Below are 21,747 nucleotides of genomic sequence, written 5' to 3'. Positions count from 1 at the left end.
GCTGCAACAGTGGAACTTTCCAGCATAAGCTCAAAAGGATTACTCACGTTCCCATGCATGAATACAGATTCTTAGCCAGAATTCCTGGACTGGGCAGGAGAGGACTTAGATTTGGTGAAGAATTGGCTGTAAGGACAGTTTTGTCATTGGTGACTTGCTCATTGAGTCATGACTGAGAGCTGGTTCTGACAACTACTTGCATCTACAGCAAGCAAGCAAAGCCACATGATCATAACACGATCAATCAGGCACATTTTTGATTAATTTATTTTCTTGTCCTGAATGCTAAAAATGGGTAAACACATGAGAAGGAATGCTAAAATGAGAGAAGACAAAGGTTTGTAGCGCTGTGAAGTAAAAAAAGAAAAAGCATTATGGGCCAGATCCACAGTAGTTGTTGCTCTGTCAGTGACTTAGAAATTCTGGATAAGAGCTGACTGCTTTGTAGTGAGATGGATGTTCCTAAGGAAGTCAAGGGAACGAGCAGGTGATCATCACTCTGAGAAATTTATAATCACCTTTAACCACACTTGTAAAATTGTTTTTCATATATGGGTAAAACATCTTGATAGTTCTTTATCATTACAATGATTTAACATCAAGAAATTGGGGTGGAACTGTATCAAGAGTTCGGTTTGGGATTTACAGTGCACTTCTAAAGTGCTCAAACATCCCCTCCTGCCTTACTTTATATCCCAAAGTGGTCTTGAGTGTACAACCTTGATTGCTCTCAGATGGAACTGTGTGTCCAATCTACCGAATGAGACTAGAGCGAGTTTGAAGTGAAAAATGTACAGTGTGGAGAGTCAGACTGACCCTTTACCTGCACAGATCCACACCTGCTGTAATGTATGTGGTTGTATCTAAGTGGTCTACACATATTCAAGCACACTGGGACAGTTGTTTTTTTTCACTATACTAATTTTCTATTCTTCAAGTTGTATCCCATTTTAATATTAGGATGGGCTGTCTTAATGCCATAAACCTTCTAATATCAAATCCACTGATTTTATGACTAGGCTTGCAGACGCAAACCAGGACAGCCTGTCCGTGCTCAGCAGCACTGCTGGCGGGGACTGCCTTCCCATTAGGAAGTACAGGAGGCAAATCTTCCTACCCCATGTTACAAAATATTTGCGTGACACTTATTTTTATGAATTTTGTGTTCCCTGAACCAAAATTTTTGTTCTGTGGAAGCTGGTGATAGAAAACACAATCGATTTTCCATTGCTTAAACTGAGGGACTTCTACTCCAAAAAAGAATTTGTGAGTTAAAAGATAGAACAGAATTTGCAACATATGAATTAAAATAATTCTGTCAGTCACAGAAGCTTCAATTTTAACTAACTCTTGAAGGTATAGCCCCCCTTCACCTGCACAGAGCCCCTTAGCAACATATGGTTGGAAATCCGTCTACTCATGCACCATTAACTAAGTTGACTATAAAATGAGAAAATGTATTTACAGACTCACTCTGTTGCCTGCTCTAATCAGAAAAACAAGGCCAAACTATAAATCCCGGGGGCATTGCAATACAGCCTCTGTTATCATCGTAAACCAGTCAATGACAGACCAGTTTAATCCCATCAGACCTGGCCTTGTTTTACTACAGTGTTCACGTTACAAGATGCAAGGCTACAAGCACTAATTTTCAAATTGAGTCCTCCTTTTATTGAACCAATTTCATACCAGGACAGGATCACTAAAATAAATGGAAATACAATAACACAGAAATACAATTTATGGCATAAAAGACTCCAGAGACCTTATTTTACTCTCTTTGTCTCAGTGTAATACATTGCCTGGTAGAGAGCTATGCACAAATATTAGAAACATGTTGCACTGCTATTTTCCTCTTCTCTCTTTCCTTCATGGAGCTGTAGGGTGAGACTGAAATAAGTAGAGAAGCGTACATACTAATGAACCTATGTTTATCTTCCTTGATCTTACTACAGGGAATTCTAAACAAAAGAAATATCCACCAACAATACCATTGCCTACAACATTCTTTATTTTATCTTAGTAATCCCTTTGGGAAACAGATCTACATGTTTCTGGACTTCACAATTTGTCTCTGTCAGAGACCAAATTTTCCACTGCAAAATCTTTGGCTACACCTCACAGTAGCCCTTAAAACCCAGTTTCCTAATTCATTATTTTTCTTCCTTCGCATGCAGCTACTTTTCGTTTGTGTAACTACTCCTCTAACTGAATTGTCGTTCTACTGCTAATATATCCTGTTACAAAACTGATGGTTTTGCTATATTCTGCACATGTTCTGTTTAAAGACTGGCAATATTTCAAGCCACAATTTAATTATTCTGTGTACTTTATGCTTTGATAATTCTGTACTTTCAAATATTCATGGCATGATGTATTGGAGTGATACATGGGCCAACATATATTTTTTTCTAACCAATCTGATATTTTTAATTCCATCTACTACCCACAACATAATTATCCATAAAAAGTCTCCACATTACCATAACTGGATTAGGGGAAAACGGTTGTTTCCTTTGCAATCTTTTCTCAGTCTTCCAAAACCAGGTTCTTCCATCCCTATGTAATACAAGGGTAATTCTATAAAAGCATATGGAAATACCATCTATTTACATAAATATTGAGTGTTATCTAGCAAATAAAAGGGATGAATAATTAGGGGTTCACTATTTAAGACCACAGCGTAAGAATAGGTAGAAAAAAGGCACAAAGTATTGAAAGGCAGACTCCCTCAAACGTTGTATCCAAATGGAGTCATACTGAGAAAGTAAATACAATTTCTAGGATGTACTTTTTTAATAGTTTGTTTTTGTGAATGAGACATACACATTTCATGTTCAAATTACCAACAGTTTTAATATCAATAGTAAGTTAATCCCCACAAAATCCACAACAATTAAGAAACCTATGTCAAAACACTGCTAAAGTGCAAGTGGGTGGGGTACAAAATTTAGTTACACAATTATAGCCATTTTAAAGCTTCCACTCCTGTTCCCATAGAAATTGTTTTGTTTTATTTTACATGGGCTGCCTGTTGACACTTCTGTGTTTCTGCTGAGAATATTACAATTAAAGAATAACCCAAAGCTACACATAACTACAGCACTTACATATTTCAATTGGTGTTACTTTTAAAATGTAATATGGGCTTTAATCATAATTTAGTTGTTGGCTCTGCCCCAGATAGTCCTCACAGTGCAAGATGAAGTGTGAGGTGGAATTTCCATGCGTGGGACAGGATATTGAAATTTTAGTAAATCTGCAATGGTTCTGTATTTTTTCCTACCATGAAGACTCCTCATCACTCAGTAATCTGTGCAACAGCTACAGGCTTCAGACCCCCTGAAAAGCTCAAAGAGGCCTGTCTCAAAGTAGCCTGTCTGTACTTAAGTCACTAGTTACTGCCTTGATTTAAAAGAAAAAAACAGCTCAGGAAAAGAATGTCTACCTAATTAAGGATTAACCAGCAAATTGATGGCTCCCCTATTAAAGGAAGAAAAACACTTCAGGAAAACCAATGTATCTGTACTTTTAGTAGGTGGTACCTCTGGACCAACATTCAGGCGGTATCTTTAGAACATCAATCAGCTCTGCTGAGCCAAAATTGGCTCATACTGACACACGTACAAAATCATCATGCTAATGCCTCTTTTTAATATTTACTTTGAGACATTTTGCCAGGATTTAAAACACCATTTCTTGACAGCTTGGAATGATCCGAGATGTGGAACACTTGAGCTCTTTGCATCCTCCTCAGAAGATGCAGCTTGCAGCAGCACTGCTTGTGCACAGCCATGATCTATATAATTTCAAAGGTGAGACTGAAAGTTGTCTCAACCCCCCAAAATTATGAGTTTCCAGCTGAGTTGTCTGCCTGTGCTGTTCACTCTGTCTTTACCAAGGAGGAGGGAACAGATGGCAGAGATGTCGTGGAAGGCTGCACCGCAGCAGCTGCTGTCACAAGTTCTGTTATGTGAAGAAAGTATGAGGGAACTCTAGGCAGTTTGTCCTCATAACTACATCAAAGTGTGCAGAGCAGATTTACTGAGCATTGACCCTGCTGCACACAAGCACTCTCTCAGTCGCATTGGATTTGGAATAAATTTGGATTTCCTGCTCACCAGGACTATCCCAGTGCCTCGCTGTAGGCAGACCTGCACAGTAGGGAAAGCCGTACAGACCTAACTGCAATGACTCAAGTAATAAACATTAAAAACCCTGAAAAAATAAAACAAGCTGTCTAAGACTTGAACTGTGTTTCTCTTACAACGTTTAAGGCTATCATTATCTGATTTGCAAACATATACCCATTTCCAAATTTTATAAGCAAGCACAGTTTTTGTCAAGCCTCTCATGCTCCACACCAAAATCCAGTAACTGAAAGTGAAGACAAATGTCCCTTAGGTGGTAAGTTTATAAGGGATCACAAAGCAATCTTTAGACAACTACCATAATAGACCCGTCATGAGAAAACACTTGAAGCATTAAAGATGCCATTAACTAAGCTGGATGTTCTTTGTGCAACAGCCAAAGGTTACTAAAACTCATCAGCAATTTTGTCTGACAGCCTGGTGCGCATGCAAGGAGCTGATGCTCATCTCTCCCTGCAGAGCTTCCAAATCACAGATCTTTGATTTTATTATCATTCCAGTCTGCATATTTGTTCCTGGTATACTAATTTCCAGAAAACTTCTGTTTATAATTTTTATTTCTGAGTGGAAAAATTATTTTGCCCCAGGCAAACAGCCATGGCCAGTTTTGCTGGAGCCATTCAGCTCAATTTTCATGTATAACATGTACACTGATACAAGGGGTTTTATAACTCTAGGTTAAGGTTTTCAAAAGAAAACAAGAAGAGTGTGCTGCTTCAGCCTCTAAATAGAAATACTTTAAAATACATTAGCAATTAAAATTCGGTTTTGATGCAATGCTGTCTGGGCTGCACTGTAAAAACCAAAAGATGGCACTAGATAAAGGGATTTTAAAAGAACTGAGAGAAATTTGTATTTATAATATTTAAGTATCCACAGACAGTGCTAATTGCAGACTTCATTGATGCAAAAGGAATTGTATGAAGCTGATGAAGCCAAGCTTCATCCCACTAATACGACGTACCAACCCTTTCCTAAGGGAACACAACCTCTCGGCACCCTCAGTCAAGAGGGCAGAGAGAAGCAATGCTATTTCTTGACATTTAGAGTGTCATTTCAATCTAATTTTTCTAATTTTGGTTGTGTCCCTGTCTCCAGTAGGACATGAGTACACTTGCAGTGCCAAACGGCAGCCAGTCCTGCACAGCACCACTGGCACCAAGCAGCTTCACTGTCCAGGGCTGTCGTAGGCGCAACAGGGAAAAGCATGCAGCAGGAAGGACTTTGCCCCAATATTTTATTTATCATGTAAGTAAAGCTGCAGTAGTGCCCATGCAAAGCCCATCAACTTACACCTTCTCGCCCAAAGCAGTCTGGTGCGCCAGGGGCAGCTGCCCTCATGCAGAGCCCCTGCCCGCGGAAAAACAGCGCTGCCGCCTGAGGGTGAAGAGAAACGGGGAAAAAAAGGCGGGGACAGAAAAAGCCACACGGCCCCTGCGACGACCACCCCTGTCCCATGGCAGACCCACTGACCTCAGGGCCAGCCCAGAGGCGGGAAAACATGATCTGGCCCCGCCTTGCCTCTGGCCCCGCCCACTGCGTGCGCCCGCTCCGCCCCCCCAGGAGCGGCTCACCTCCCTCCCGCCCTGCTCCCCATTGGCTCCGCCGCTCCCCGCATGACCCACTACCCGCTCGTCTCATTGGCTACAGCTCGGGGTAAAGGGGCGGGACGGGCGGAAGGTATGGCGGCGGGTTGGGTGTTTCCGGTGCTGTGTGTGCGCGCGCTGGGGTGCGGAATGGCCGCGGCGGCCGCGTGAGGTGTGGGGCTGACCGCGCGCTCCCGCCACCAAGAGGGGCGGGCTGGGCGGGGGTTCCTCAGTCGGCGGCGGGAGGAGCGCGGATACCTGAGGCCCGGTTAACGGGATAGGATGAGCGGCGAGGACGGAAACGAGGAGTTCTACCGGCAGCTGCAGCTCCAGCAGCAGTATGAGGCCAAGCCAGCCGAGGGCGAAGACGAGGGCGAGTCCGACCCCTTTACCTACGTGGACCCAGCGGACGGGGCTGCCTACGAGTGGGACCTGGAGAAGAAGGCCTGGTTCCCCAAGGTGGGTACTGGGGAGCCCCGAGGAAGGGGGAAAGGAAGGAGCGGTTGATGCTGGATCTCGTGGGTACGGATGTGTCCGGATTCAGCCGCGTCGTGTCTGCTGTGAGGGTCGGCAGCACCAAAACACACCTTTTTACGGGCGAAACCACGGTGTGGTCTCCGTCTGTGACCGGCTACGCTGTCGTGAGGAGCTGTGCGTTGGCTGTTCGCCTTGGCAGAGAGTTTGTAGAGTTGCTCGGGCCTGGGATGAAGTCACGGTTATATTTGTGGATGTTGATCAGAGGTGCCTGGGATGTGTTTAGGTCTCTGTAACTGTGGTGATCTCTTTGTGGGCAGTGTAGAAATGAATTAGTGTGTTGCGAGGTCTAGATGAAAATAGAGTAGTATTATGCCTCTTTTATTGTTTTCTGAAAATTATCTCAAATAAGAGATATGTTGTTCCATGTCTTTCAGTCTTAGAAGTGCACTTGAAAAGTAAGTGTATTTGTCTTAGTGGCATTTCACGGCGTGGAAATACATTGCAGTTTCTAATTTAAAAAAAATTATTAAATATTTTAAGTATAAAGTATGATCTTGCTATAATAACATGACTGTTGAAGGGGAGAATGAACATAAAATTAATATATTGAGCCAATCTACTGACATGCAAATGAACTAGTAGTTGTGTTATTATATAGCAGTGAAAGAGGGTAATTACTTAATTTAATAATAAGACATTTTATGGCATCTCCTTGATGGATGTAATATGCCAATTCTAGTTTGTGACTCTGAATTCATTGCAATTCAGAGAATCTGAGTGAGAGTGAAGCCTGTGGTGCCAAGTTTGAGTGTGTGTAAACCTAGGAAGGTATCTGTGGAGCAGATGGCTTATGGAGGGGTAAAAATGTGAAAAATCCAGACTCACAAAGCAGAGCCATGGAGAAATGAGTATATCTGGCTCCCTGTGGGGTGCTATATCAAGTAAGCACAATAATTTGTAAAAGGGTTCTTGTTTTGCTCCCATTTCTTCCCATTCTTCTCGCCTCTCTTTTGAAATGTGTCTTGTCAGTAGGATTTGTCTTTCTTAAGTGCTTTTCTTATCTATTCTGTCTTGGAGAGGAGATAACATTAAGGGTTGGACAGGTTAAATAAGAACAGAAAAGTTCATCGGTGAGTATGATAGAAGTTGATGACCTATCCATGACCCATAGTACCACACAAAGATTCTTTACCCAGCTGGATGCCATAGTTTTTCAGGTTACTTCTTTTGTGAGATGATTACTAATAGGATTTTTTATCCGGATAAACTGAGGAGACTTGTAACCAGAAGCTGTACTTCTTTCTCCATGGGCAGTAATGAAATTTTTAATCTGTTTCTTGACAAAAGATGAAAATATTCTAACTGGTATAAGTAGTAATTGTTATCTACAGACGGGGATTGCACTGCTGCTTTGCTTTGGGAATACAGTGTCTTCCAAACTTCTACTAAAGCATATTTCAAAGCAGTGCAAAAAGTGAATGATGGTTTCTGCCAGCATTCCCCAGAAAAATTTGGAGACAATAAAATATGTAATAAAAGCAATTGTAGCATAATTTATTCTTTAATTATTTGTATTTCAGTCTTACTGTATTGATGAATACCAACTTTTTTAGTGCTTCACAGACATAGCACAAAATAACATGTGGAATTCATCTGCTGCTTGCATCACTTGCTGTGAAAATACAGACATTGGTTGTCATCTGCACGCACAGGGTGTCTGTTCTTAATTTGGTTAATCTATTCCTTTCCATTTTAGTGGGACCAACAGTTAATTACATACTGACATGCCTCGTAGTATTGTGTTTCTTTTCCTATAAGCTTAATCACCCCAAACTGTGTGGATGTGCAGGTAGGACTGACCTCTTTGATGTTATCCACTAGAACTGGTTTGAAGTCCCCAGTAAGTAGTTCGGTGACTTCTTGTTTTCTGTGGTGTCATGGTATGACAGAAGTTACAAAAAAACCCCTTTACATATATATATATATATGTATGTATATATATATATAAACTCCTCTGTGCTTGTAAAAAGACATTTCAAGGTGAAGTAGTGGTAATCATCACATGGTAGGATGATAGCATTTTGTGCAAAAACCATCTTTGTTACTGAGTGGCAAAATTTGATAGTCCATGGTAGGTAATTTGCTAAGAATAAGTGGAGGTTTAAGCAGAAAGCAGTTCTCCCAGAAGATGAAAAATAATCCTGTTGCAGGTTCAATCAGTAATTTACCAGTAGGTTCTCTGATGAAAATTAATAGTGCTGTTCACCAGCAAGTATAGAAGCGTCTTAATTCTCTGGATCTCATCAACTGTGGCACTAAGGATTTGCTAAGATGGCTAATGTCAAAGATAATGCACGTGATTAATCTGATTAGAGCAGAGTCTTCTTTTTTCACTAAGTGTAGTTGTACATTTAGTTGTTTTTTCACTAAGTTGTAGTTGTCTTGATGCTGTGTTATGTCATAGCTGTAAGAGCAGCTGTTTCCATTCTTTATTGAGGTGTGTGGCAAATCTTGTTTAGCCTAAGAGCTATTTTGTGCTAACCTTTGATGTTATGGGACTCCACGGCATCTTACATTATTTCTGACAAGCCTGTTATTGTCAGTTTTGCATTTCTGCTTTGTCATAATGAAATTTTAGAGTTGAAACATCAAGTTTCAAATCATTATGAAAGATAAGAGATTACATTTTCATCACTGACACTTGAAATTGCTCTCTTACAGTAGCTTAATGGCATTAAATTTTGTTCCCTTTTGAATACCGATGAAGAAAGTGCAGAAAAGGTCAGAGTCAGATAAAATTTTCAAAGGCTAGGGCTCAGTTTTGAGAAAATATTTGAGTGTGCAACTTCAGAAAATACTTCATAATGCAGGGATGCTAACAAAAGCAGCTGTGATATATCTCTGCATGTGATTGCTAGTGGCTAGAAGTGCTGGGTGTAATTTGTGCATTTTTTCTTTTATTTTGACCTCTAAAACATAGGAATTGGCCGATGTTATATTTTATCTGAATATAGTCTCTCTCTGGAAGCAAGCAAGCTAATTCTTTATCAATTTGTTGAACATAAAGTAAAGCCTATTGCCTTAGAAGCAATGTGTTAAAGCACATCTCTGGTTAACTGCAATATTTACTGCCTATCAACACAAATATGTCATCTCTGGAAATGATTCCATGAAAAGGCAGATGCCTGCAAATGTCAGTCATTCATCATCTGTGGATAAGTTATTGGCTTACCATCAGTATCACTTTATCACTTCACCACAGCTAGGAGCACTTGGTTTCTGTCCTTCATGCAGATCTAATTCACATGGAAAGCAGAAAGCTTTGTTTAAAAAATGGCAGAACCTGTGGAATGTTTGTGTAAAAACTACATATGCTGTGTGGAATTTGTGTCTTGGCCTAGTTCAGGTAATGGCTGAACTGATTTTTCTTGTTGTGTGTATGGCTTTGAAAAGATAATTTTAAGAGTTTTAAAATATTGTTATTTTCTATGTTGCCAGATTAGGAAATGACCATCACCGAACTAATGTTAAAATATCAACCTGAATTTAGAGTTCTTTGAAATTTTATATTAATTTTCCTAATTTTTTTTCAGATAACAGAAGATTTCCTGGCAACCTATCATGCCAACTATGGCTTCCCTGCGAATGAGACAGATGATACTTCATCTGCTTCTGGTACAGCCGCTGAAAGTAATCAACCAGTAAGTTCTAAGACATCAGGAACACAGCCATCAGCAAATAAGACAGGACAAAACCAAACAGATCCAAAACAAAAATCGGAAAAAAGGAAACTAGAGCCAGGTAAGTGACAGAGCACTTCCCTCTGTGTAGGCTGTGACGTGTATTGTACTGAGGGAAAACTGGCAGTTGATTGTTGTTACTTGGTACAGCAAAGATAAGGTTGTGCTGGTAATTTTCAGAATGGTTCTAAAATTGTGTGGTATTTCATAGGTATCCTGAATCTGTATACAAAGGGGAAAAATGCAAATTAAGGCATGTTCAGAGCTTCCCTGTGAGCAAGCAAAAATTCTTAGAAATCTGATGGAATATAAGCATTTATGCTCCCATGTTTAATATATTACCATAACTGAATTAAACTCTTGTGTTTAGGGTGGTTTCATGTTGAAGAAGACAGAAACACAAATGTTTATGTGACAGGTAAGTAATAGTGTTTATTCATCTACTTAGAGCTAAAGATGGTAAAAGAGAATCATACATATCTCTAATGCCTGTCACTTGCAAGCTACTTAATACTTAATGTTGTGTTCTTACTGCATAATGTCTTTTTGACCTTTAAATGGCACATGTGAGAAAGAAGTAGAATGGATGTATTCCATGCTTTTATCTGTTAAATTGTGTGAGCTGTGTCAGCCAAGTCACCAGTTTATTCTTTTATAAGAAGAACAATTTCTGTAGGCTTTTATGGAATAGGATAATGACAATTTTATGATCAGATAGTGGATCAACTATACACATCACTTAATCTATAATTTTCATTTGGTCTAACAAATAATTATTAGGTAAGAAGGAGGAAACAGTAAAAAAATGTTGGGAGTGAAAGGAGTAATATGAAAGCTCGAAATTATCTGTGCTCTTACTACGGTGCTTTTTCTACCTCTTTAGTGTGGTGGGGTGCTGTCTCTGGATGCATGTACTTAGGTACAGTTGGTGGTTGTAAGCAGTCACAGAAGTGCGCATACTTGCATTTTCAAAAATCTTCATGCAGGCCAAACAAGCATGGGACATCTATATAATTTATATATTTTATATATTTATTTATTTACTTATTTATGTATATAACTTTGTTTTTTTTCTTATCCTTAATTCAGCATTCAGATGTTAAAATCTCTATACATTATCAGTTACCCTTCTTACTGAATTTGTGAGTGGAGAAAACAGTTGTCTGTTTATCGGTTGCATTCTTATGTTTGGGTTTTTTTTGCCTCTGATACCTAGAGGTGCAGTGCAACTTTTGAAGCTTGGGCAGGAGAGTTACATTTGCAGAGGCCTTAGTGTCCACTGCAGTGTTGATGGCATGTGTGACAGTAAATCTCTAAGTGTGCATATAAGGGAGCACAGCGATCTTTCTGTGCATTATTCCTATTACAAAGTACAACGATTTTCAAAATACCGGTATGAAGTAGTGCTTCGAAGGTAACATCCTAAAGGGAAGTGGTTTCTTGCAGTGTATGTAAAATGTTGTCCTTCATTTTGATATCTTTTGGTTAAAGAAACACTATGGGAAGATTTGTTCTAATGAGGTTTTTTATAAAAATAGACTATATTTAAGCCTTCTGTTTGAATTTATTTTGCAGGTTTACCTCCAGACATTACAAAAGATGAATTTGTGCAAGTCATGTCAAAATGTGGTATCATCATGCGAGATCCTCAGACAGAAGAACACAAGATCAAGCTGTACAAAGATAAGGAAGGAAATCTTAAAGGAGATGGCCTCTGTTGTTATTTGAAGGTCAGTGGTGTGCTGGAATGCAGTTTTCCATCCCACTGGAGGCACAATATGGCCATTGTTTCAGAATAACATTCAGAAGATTCTTGGAAATCTAAAGCACAGTTTGGAATATAGGTGTCTGTTTTCAAGATTTACTCCAGAAATGCCCACTTACCTCGTTTGTTTCCTCTTACCCAACCTTACCCTCTGCCTGAAAATGGCCATAATACCTGCTGAGCATGTCTTTACGTGCTCCTGTCTTGGGTGCCAGACATTATGGGTTGAAATGGAAGGCTCCTCACCTTTTACTTGGAAAATATGCCACTGTGTAACCAGGAATACAGAAATAACGAGCCTGGAAGGAACATACTGTGGTCTTGTATTTACAGCTTTTAGCTGGGAACTGGTTTGGTTCAAAACTATGCTTTCATTCTTTATTAAGCTATAAAAGTTTAGGCTGCAGTACTGTTTCCTTATGTGTTTCACTTGTGAATCATTTGGAAAGGTGGTGATTGCAAGTGCAGCCTGCTTTAGTTCTGCAAGAAGCACCAGGCAGTACTAAATCATCAAATGGCTTATAATCTGTGCTGATTTTGTAATTGTAGTAGTTAGGGCTGTGGATCACCCTAGCATAAATACTGTCTTCACTCTAAAGGACTTTTAGGAAAACATTAAAAATTTTTTAAGAGTCTCAGCATCCGCTGTTCTTGGAAAAGTGATACAAATTTTATAGGAAATCAGTCCCCTGGAACCTTTTTATTTTTGCTTTTAAACTCATCAGCTTGCTTGGATATTGTATTTCAGTGTCTATGACATATTTGAATTAAATATATGCAGCTGTTCTTGGAAGTTATAATCAGTTACAACAGGAGTGAAGAAATATTGGGTTTTGATCAAGAAAACAGTGCCAGCTGTGTGTGAGAAGATGGCATTATGGTTTTCAGTGACAGAGACTTGATTCTTAGCACAGTATACTTAATGACATGTTATTGGAATGCAATTTAATTTTGACACGTGCTTTAAAGTTTGTGTCTTGTTTTATCTTCAAATAGAGAGAATCAGTTCAGCTTGCTTTGAGGCTTCTGGATGAAGCAGAAATCCGAGGCTATAAATTGCATGTGGAAGTTGCAAAGTTCCAACTGAAGGGGGAGTATGATGCAAGCAAAAAGAAGAAGAAATGTAAAGACTACAAGAAGAAGTTGTCACAACAGCAGAAGTTTGTGGTTTTTATTTCAGTAAAATATTGCTTGAGTTCTAAGTGCTGTTAGTAAAGTGGTGTTTTCTTTCAAATACAATGCTAAGTTTTGCAAAAATTTAAGTCTTGTCTGACAGTGCAATAGCTTAACTATTGCACATTTGAAGGGGACTAACTCCTAGATTAAATGTTGATATAATGAACTTCTTGTGATTCACATATTAAAACAGTACATAGGGAGCAATGGTACCTTCAGATGTAGAAGCAAATATTACAACTCTGGGGAAAGAGGATGCTGTCTTCAATATCAGTGGATAAGAGTGTGCAAGTCCTGTCACAGTACCTGGGCTTACTGTTGGAAGGTCATAACACTGGCTGCTCCTGTATGTTCAGTGCCATACTGCAGTAGTTGCAAAGGGCAAGAAATGCTGCCTGCCACAGGAGCAAATACTAAAATCTCTATAGATTCCCCCAGACATCTCTCTCTGCTATAAAATATACTGGGTTTTGAATTGTACCTTGATTCATTGCTTTTGTTACTTAAAATTTGTTCTGCCTTTTGGAACCAAGAAGATGCAGATTAAAGAGGAAAAAAGCTTGAATAATTTAGATATTTCAATGAAAGCAACATTCTACTCAGCTTTGTAAGTAGTAATGCAGAAATGTTTTCCCATAGTTAGGGGGAGCAAAGGCTTCTTGATATCTTGTCGATTAAAGCCTGAAGTAGATTGAAATGTATCTGCCCCAAAGATACACTGACAGTTCTTGCTGTAAGAAGTCTCCAGTGTGTAGGCAGGTGTACGAAAATTATGAAATTGCATTTGACAGCAATTTTTGTGAATAAAAGGACTGTGTCCCTTTTGAATTGAAGAGCATAATTTACCGGTATAACTACTCTCCTCAGAAATCAAATTTTTCTTCAGCTAAAGTAGCAGGTACAAGAAGAAACTTAAGATTTCCCCACCCCAATATATGATCTTGAGGTTTAAAAGTGCAAGTAAACATGTGGGGGTTTCTTGTAATAGGATATGAAGTAGGCATTTCTACAAGAAGTAAGATTTGCTGAGAGAAGGCAAAGTCCTAGAACAGACATGCTGGGTTACATGACCAGTTTGTTAGTGGCTCTACACTGAGGAACGAAGTACATCTTGTAGTAATGTCTATGGAAGAGTCGGTGTTCTTGCATGTTCTTTTAAATAAAAGCAGGTAAATTTTACCCAGGGGAATAGTGGGTCTCCTTTTTTACAGAATGAGTTAGGAAAAAATGGTAAAATACTGACATTTTAATTGCACTTGAAAATAGCTGATTCCTTTATCTGAGTTGATATTAGGAAATAAATATTTTCTCAGTGTTTTAAAAAATACTTTACATTGAAAAATTATTTATATTCCTTGTATGAACCGTTACGTGCCTTAAAACCTCAAACGCTTTGTAGCAATAATAAACCTGGGTTTGCTTACTAAATTACTGTGTTTTTTAGAAGAATAACTTAACTCTTTGTGTCAAAATATATATTAATATATTGCAAGAAATGCCAAATTAATGATTTTTTTTCAAAAAATACTTGTAGAAACTGAAGAGAGCCGCAACAATATCTTCTTACTGTTGCTTCATTTCATTAGACAGCTGGATTGGAGGCCAGAGAAGAAAGATGGGGCAACTCGAATGCGGCATGAACGCATCGTTATTATCAGGAATATGTTTCACCCCAAGGACTTTGAGGTAGGAAGATGCAGTTTGCTTCTGTAGATCGTGCTGTTAGAAGTTAACATGTCTGAAGTTTCTGCCATACAAATTGTAGCAAGATTCTAAGCAGATGAAAAAAAATTAAACTTGCTGTTTGGGAAGGGCATTCTCCTGTGCTAAACATCTGCTTTAAATTCATTCATCTCTCTCCAAAAGTAAGAAACAAATGTTGGTAAGAACGTATTTTTCAAATTGGGGTTTTTCACTCTCTGCAAAACCTATATATCTGACAATATTCCTTTCTGGGATGGAAAGAGGAGTAAACAACAGTAATGGTTGGAATGGAGAAATGAGCACAAAGTAGCTATATTGACAAGTAGTATTTATTAAATTCAAATAAGAGATGTCTGCCAACTCCCGGGTGGCTTTGAAAATTCAGCATAACAGCACCTTATTTAAGGACTTCTAAGAGATTGACAGATGTGTACCAACCACTGGTGATGGAGCAAAAATGAAGCTGATAGAAGTGACTGCTTGTGTTTAATTAAAGCTGTGTAATTGCTTTGTAGGAGGACCCTTTAGTGCTAAATGAGATAAGAGAAGATCTGCGGACAGAGTGTGAAAAGTTTGGTCAAGTAAAGAAGGTTCTCATATTTGATGTAGGTATTTTTACATGTGTTGGTAGAATTGATGTAATGTGCAAAGGTGCTAAACATTTAGGCTGCTTTAAATATGAGTGAAGGATGTTCATGGAAACTTGACTTAATCTTTCAGGCTTTAAAACTCTTGGAACTTAATGTCTAAGTACCTGACTACTTCAGTCTATGTAAAGGCAAGCTAACTCTTCCCAGGACCTTGGATACATGTTACAAGTTTGAAAATGTATGAATACATTATTTGTAGCTAAGCTGGCTGAAACGGTTTTTTTTGGTTTTGTGTTCAAAAATTGTGTTCTGTGTGCTAATACAGCAGCATGGAAACTTGAAAACTGAACTTCTCAAACATGATTATATATGATCAGAATGGAGCTATATCCTGACTGATTTTATTTGACAATATAAAGGGTATCGGAATGAATGCATTAGTTAGGATATTATTAAATGCAAGTTGCCTGTCCTTACAGAGGCACCCTGATGGTGTCGCTTCTGTGTCATTTAAAGAAGCAACAGAAGCTGATCTGTGCAAGCTGACTCTAAATGGAAGGTGGTTTGGCGGCCGTCAGCTCAGTGCGGAAACATGGGATGGTGTAACAGATTATCAGGTAGCCTTTCATGGTTCTATTTTATCAAATGTCTTCCAAATGGTAAATCTGCTTGAATTCTAAGAGTGCTTGGCATTTCTGTCCCCATACCCTTCCCCTGCCCATGCCTGCATTTATCTTGCCTTTCTTCAAAAGCTGTAGAATGTCTCCAAAAATCACTCTCAATTATTAAACTTAGCAAAAAATTAGAGGACCTGTTTGAGTACTCAAAGTGTCAACTTAGAGGACTCACGACTGGATGTACAGATCATTAGTTCAGTTAGCATTGAGATATTTCTGTAATACAAATATTTGTTTAATTTTATTTGTTTGAATACTCATTTTTACAAGTATGACTCTGTAATGATGTGTATAAACACTTCTTTAACAGGTGGAGGAGACTGCAAGAGAAAGGGAAGAAAGGCTCAAGGTGTGGGAGTCATTTTTAGGGGATTCTGACACAAAGGAGCAGCAAACTACATCTGATTCGGATTCTGCATCAAGTAGCGTTAAACTGCCCAAAGGGAAACAACCTCCAGAGGTTAATGACACACTTAGAGAGGATGCAAATGATGAAGCCCATAAGAGGGAGAATAATGGTGAGGGTATTAATGAAGATGGAGCTCCATCAACCGACAGCAGTCTTGCAGGCAGTGATGGTGAAGCTGATACATAACATCTTTAATGCTTTATGAAAACATGATTTTTAGGGTGATGTTTGAGTGTATCCCTTTCTTCAGGGTGACTGCAGACAACATTCATACGAATATAGATATATTAGAATGCCATCAACTGTGTGCTTTGGAGTTTTCATTAAAAACAGTATTTAATGAGGTTCTAAAAGTTTGTATTAATTGGCTGTTCGGGTAAAGTAACTCAAGTTGCCAAGAACTCAGTAAAACTCATCAGACATATTTTGTTCTAACTATGCTTGTTAGTGTTTCATCATGTGAGTGTGAAATATGTTCCAACCCTTAAGTTTATGTAACTATATGTAACTTATGTAATGCAGAGCTTTTACAAGATTTGTGGATTGTACTGTTAATTTTCCTAAAGCCCTTGGAACTCAGTATTTCAATAATTTGTGTCCTGGTATGTTGGATCATTTTATTGAACAAGTGCTGTGATCCATATAGGGTGAATGCATTGGACATGTTGCTATGTATTAGGTGGCAGATGGTGAGTAATATCAGGTCACAAGCTTAAAGAAAGTGGCAGACAGTGTTGCCATAGCGACCCTAAGGTAAACTGAGTGAAGAGAGGTTATTGAATCACAGCATCCAGCAAATTAGTTTTTCCTTCTCCTGTTTAGATCTTCTGTTGATGTTGGATAGAGGCTGGAATTATGTCACAGAGACCAGAAATGCATGAACACACGTATTCTAGGCCATAATAACATTGATTTTACACTCTCATGGTCTGTATGCAGTAGGTATCAGAATAGGTTTTTTATTTTTGTGGTGGCTTTATTAGTTCTTGCTTTAATGTAAAAGTAAGGGGTTTTTGTTAACTTTGTTAGCAAATGTGAGTTCTCCTCAACATTTTAGCTTAGCTCTGTGTCTTCCTCACAGTAGGGAGGATCTTCCATATTTCATAAAACTTAAATGCTTTTGGCAACTCAAACTGCAGTTTGTTGTGCAAAAGTTAGAATACTTTAAAATATGCTTTCAAATAATGCTCTTATATGGAAAAAGCACATTCTAGTCCTCTTCAAAATATTTCCAAAAGCAAGGACTTAGAAGATATTTGAACTTTGGAGATCTTAATAAGTGGCAGACTTTCAAAAATAACTGAGTGGAGCTATTTTGGGCATAGTGTCTTAACTTAGAATTCCACTATTTTGATAAGTAAGAATAGAAGAACATGGATTTAGGCACTAAATAATTAAAAATTAATAGCATGCTGTTCATATGGATGGTTACCAGTGCGCATTTGCAAGGAGGATCCTTTGAATTTTTTTAATTCATATTGGATTGCAAGAAACTGTAGATGATAATTCCTGTGTTTCCATCATGAGGTAATCAGAATACTCTGAAAATGTTACTTTCAAACCTTGTGCTATGAGATTACCATACTAATTTTTTCCTGAATTCTATATGGTTGTCTAGGTTTGTTGGTTTTTTTTTAAATATATAGTCAATATGTGTGGGTGGCTATATCAACAAGAGCATATAAGTTATCACTTGTCATTGTGGTTATAAATTACATCTTTTGCGACAAAAATAACTGTCATATTTTAATACAGGGGTTGAAAGTCTGGGGGCTCATAATTACACTGATACGACAAATTTCACATTATGAATTGCATTATAAAGAAGAGATGTAGCTCTTGCCAGCTAAAAAAAAGTAAATTTTCTCATCTTTCCAAGTGTCTGGATTGTGTGTTTCAGCAGAGCAGGTGTTTGAAGAATTCAGGGAATTTGGAACACTGCCTGCTTAGTAGCTGTAAGTAGTGGTGTATTCAGATACATTTCTGGGTTGTGTTGGTTCTGCCATAGTTATTTTTATTGGTAAGAAGCACCACAGACCTTTGAGAACTGAAAGTCTTTGCATATGAGGATGTAGTTTAGTGTGGTGAGTATTGCTTTCAATGCTCCTTTTCTTCTTCCAGCTTCTAGACTCCAGGCTTTAGGTCTCTTACTCTTGTGTTTGGTTTGTTTGTTTTTTTAAGGGAGCACAGTTTTGTAACACTACACAGTTAATCACTTGTTTTACAGTGGAATTACAGCTGATATAGGGAAACTTGGGAAATGCCTACAACTTTTAAAGTTCTATGAAGCCTTACCATGGTATCAGATATAGAAAACAAGGTTAGTGTTAGTGTTTGAAATAAGACTTTGAAAAATAAGGAATTGTCGTATGTGCAGTAAACCTTCCTCTCTCCAATTGATGTGCAAATTTGACTGGCTTGCTGCAGAAATTCAATGTGCTCTTAGTCCTTTCCCCTTCTCCTTTAGACTTCACACTAAAGTAGAGCACCAACAAAGACTGAGACCAAATGTTTTACTGGTTTTCCTATTAACTAGGATTCTTAAGAAATAAAAGTTCTTTTTCCATGCAAATATATTGTTCTCAAGTGTGGCATTATACTCAAACTTGTATTTTCCTTTTGTCTACCTCCATTTTCCCCAGTAAAATGTAAAAATATATTTTTATGAACTATTCATTGAGTTATTGAGGCATTTAGTAGTCCAAGGAGAGGTTTATGCATCTGTGACTCTTTTCAGCAGATTTTCATTAAAACCAAATTCTTTAGATGATTTCCTTTTTGGACTTATTTATGAAGTTTATTAATCAGTCTCAACAGAAATCAGAGAATTTCACAAAAGTTAAAATTGTTATTTTGAATTATGATTATGAAATTCTTACAGAGCAGTAATGTTTAATAGGAAATTTTAACAAATCTAAATAGGCTGAGTTGCTTTTTAAAATTACTTTTTTTTTTTTTACTGATCAGCATCATACATAAATTGGTAAGAAATTAAAACCCTAAAGGAATTTTCACTTTATTTTTTCTTTTATTAAAAGTGTTTTCTAATTGCTTTTCTTGCTCATTAGAAGTGACAAAAACAACCTTTTTGCTCAGTTTCTGAGGTTTTTTTTAGGTCCCATTCCAGTGGTCCAGTATACTGCATGTTCCTCCATCCCTGTGATTTTAGTAAAACACTCATTTTAAGAGACTCTGTCTCCTTTCCTCTGTATGTCATGAAAACAATAACTAGCAGCAGGCTGAAACAATTTGTGGATAGTTATTTGTGCTTAGTTTTGAACTAGAGAAATAGTTGTTTCTACCAGTTTTCAGGGTAACTAAATTGATGTAAAGCCACTTAAATACAATATGAGAGAGTATTAACTGATTTTTCAGCATAATTTGGCGGAATCACTTTCTGAACCATTCAAAATAACTGCTTAGCTTCATGATAAATTGGTAGTTTGCTTTAGAATCAAATGCTGTTCAGTGGTTTTCTGGGAAGGAATTTTTATGGAGTTACAGGTATTCACCAGAGATTACATGGTTGGAGGAGCATGGCCAAGGTAGACACCTGGAAACAGAAAGCTTCAAAATAAAAAGCTTTTTTGGAGGCTTTCTCTTTTTTCACAGGTTCTCGAATGTTCGTATACGGGTGTAAAGAGAGAATTAGTTTCATTTTGCATCAAAATGTTTATCTGTTTCTCCTGCTGGCTTTTAATTTTTTTTTTTTTAATTGAATTTCAGTTCCTCGTACAGGTTAGGTTTTGTATAAGGACTGCAATTCACTTAAAATCTTTAGTATGTTAAATGCAGTGCATTTTAGCTAAAACATGTCCTAGACATTATTCAGTTAAGGTTAACCTATTAGCAATTACAAATAACTAGCTTTATTAGCTTAATTCACTTAAGAAAACTTGAAGGTGTTGGATGCTTCATAGAAACCCAAACTTGCCTTTCATCAACATTCATACCCTGAATTCTTGAACTTAAACCGAGCCAAATTTGGAAAAAAAAATAAAAATATATTCATATAAGTTTTAATTGGATTTTAAATTCTTATTTTTATTTCTACATTTGAGGAAGCATACTGCAGTATGGTAAATGAATTCTGTGAGTTATGTATTTCTGTTGATTTGACTTGTGTCTATTGTTGTGCTCATTATAGCTTGACGTCTTACTGTCAGGATACTCTGAAAGTTCTGTAATATATTTATAGAATTATAAAACCTTTTTCAGCAAACTGGCTTTTTGCTCATTCTGTAATATGAAAGTATATTGTTAGATTAAACTTTTCAGTAAGTAAACTTCAAATTTTTTCTGACAGGTGATTTTCTTCCTATAAAATAATAATTTTAATTTATCCTTTAGAAAAGCAACATTACAAAGCAAATGGTATTTGAATAATATCTAGATTTGTGACAGCATCTGAGAATACCCTTTGTTTGTCTTCAATTTGTTTCTTAAAGGGGTTGTGTTTTATACTACCTTTTTAATAAACAAACTCATTAACAGAGCAAGTCTTTGCTGATTAGTTTTAAGATAAGGTATTCCTTTTTTCCTCAGTAGAAGATACCATAATGTTTGGTGCACAGGGGCTTCAGTTTATAAACCACATGTGTTCATGTGCCAGAGCTTTCAGTTGGACCCAGTAGACACGGTGCTTGAACTGTGAGTGGGATATGGTAGTTGTTCCCTATAGGGTTTGGTCTCAGCCTTCTTCCTGGCTTGGGGTGTTCATGGACCTGCATGGAGAGGAAAGGAGCAGGAAGGATTACTGCAGACACCGTAGTTAAAATTGAGATTGTGAAGATGTTTTTGATAAGAAGAATTTTAATTTTTATTCTCAAAGCTTTGACACTTTGAATGCTTCGAAAGCACTGGAAATCATTCAATTCCTGTACTGAAGAATAGGGATTATAATCCCATTTTACCCTGTAGTTCTTTCTAGGAGTTTTAAATTGATGCCACCTTAACCTGAGGAGAGCTTTAACTGTCAGCCTGAGAGGAAGATCTCAAATAAGATCTTGAAAAGCTTTAGAAGAGCAAATGTCTGCCATATGGGACAGTTTAGAAAAGGGAGTCAGAGCAATGGAGATGTTGAGGGTTCTCGCCTTGCTGGTGGAATGGAATCCAGTCTGTCTCACCATCAAAATCTTTTACGCAAACAGTGTGTCAATAAAAGATTAAGCACCGTCATGGGAATTCTCCCAGCCTGGTAGTTAAGTTGTTCTGGGAAGGGCAGCGGGTGGATTCATAGGTATTTAGGCAGAGGGAATTGGATTGTGCTCTCCAGCTTTCTGGGTGAGTAACCAAACTCCAACGCTCTACAAAATACATAATGTCACCGGTTTGGTGGCTAGTTCCCCAGTGTGTTTTTTCCAGCTGAGACTGGCAAGTTTGACCCTGTTTCAGCATTTCTGGAATGACTAATTTTTTTAATGTTGGTAAACTTGCTACAAAAAAAACCCCAAACTTTCCTGCTTACAGCCC

General features: G+C 37.9%; 1 protein-coding gene and 1 long non-coding RNA gene across 2 annotated transcripts in view; one reads left to right on the top strand and one right to left on the bottom strand.

Annotated features, from left to right (window-relative positions):
- The window catches only part of LOC131583518 (uncharacterized), a 49,365-nt gene extending 43,765 nt beyond the window's left edge, over window positions 1-5,600 (bottom strand). The window contains exon 1 of the long non-coding RNA XR_009278531.1: window positions 5,445-5,600. This is a non-coding gene — a long non-coding RNA (uncharacterized LOC131583518). The remainder of the gene's footprint in view (window positions 1-5,444) is intronic.
- A 257-nt stretch (window positions 5,601-5,857) lies between these two features.
- On the top strand, window positions 5,858-20,770 carry HTATSF1 (HIV-1 Tat specific factor 1). Its single transcript, XM_058847702.1, has 9 exons — window positions 5,858-6,196; window positions 9,808-10,015; window positions 10,325-10,372; window positions 11,530-11,684; window positions 12,716-12,879; window positions 14,482-14,581; window positions 15,115-15,204; window positions 15,669-15,806; window positions 16,177-20,770. The coding sequence occupies exons 1-9, from the start codon at window positions 6,020-6,022 to the stop codon at window positions 16,459-16,461; spliced, it is 1,365 nt and encodes a 454-aa protein (XP_058703685.1). The 5' UTR covers window positions 5,858-6,019; the 3' UTR covers window positions 16,462-20,770.
- Window positions 20,771-21,747: the final 977 nt, after the last annotated feature.

This window comes from Poecile atricapillus, chromosome 12 (genome assembly GCF_030490865.1).
Source record: "Poecile atricapillus isolate bPoeAtr1 chromosome 12, bPoeAtr1.hap1, whole genome shotgun sequence".
Taxonomy (NCBI): domain Eukaryota; kingdom Metazoa; phylum Chordata; class Aves; order Passeriformes; family Paridae; genus Poecile; species Poecile atricapillus.
This window is presented reverse-complemented; position numbering and strand designations above follow the sequence as displayed.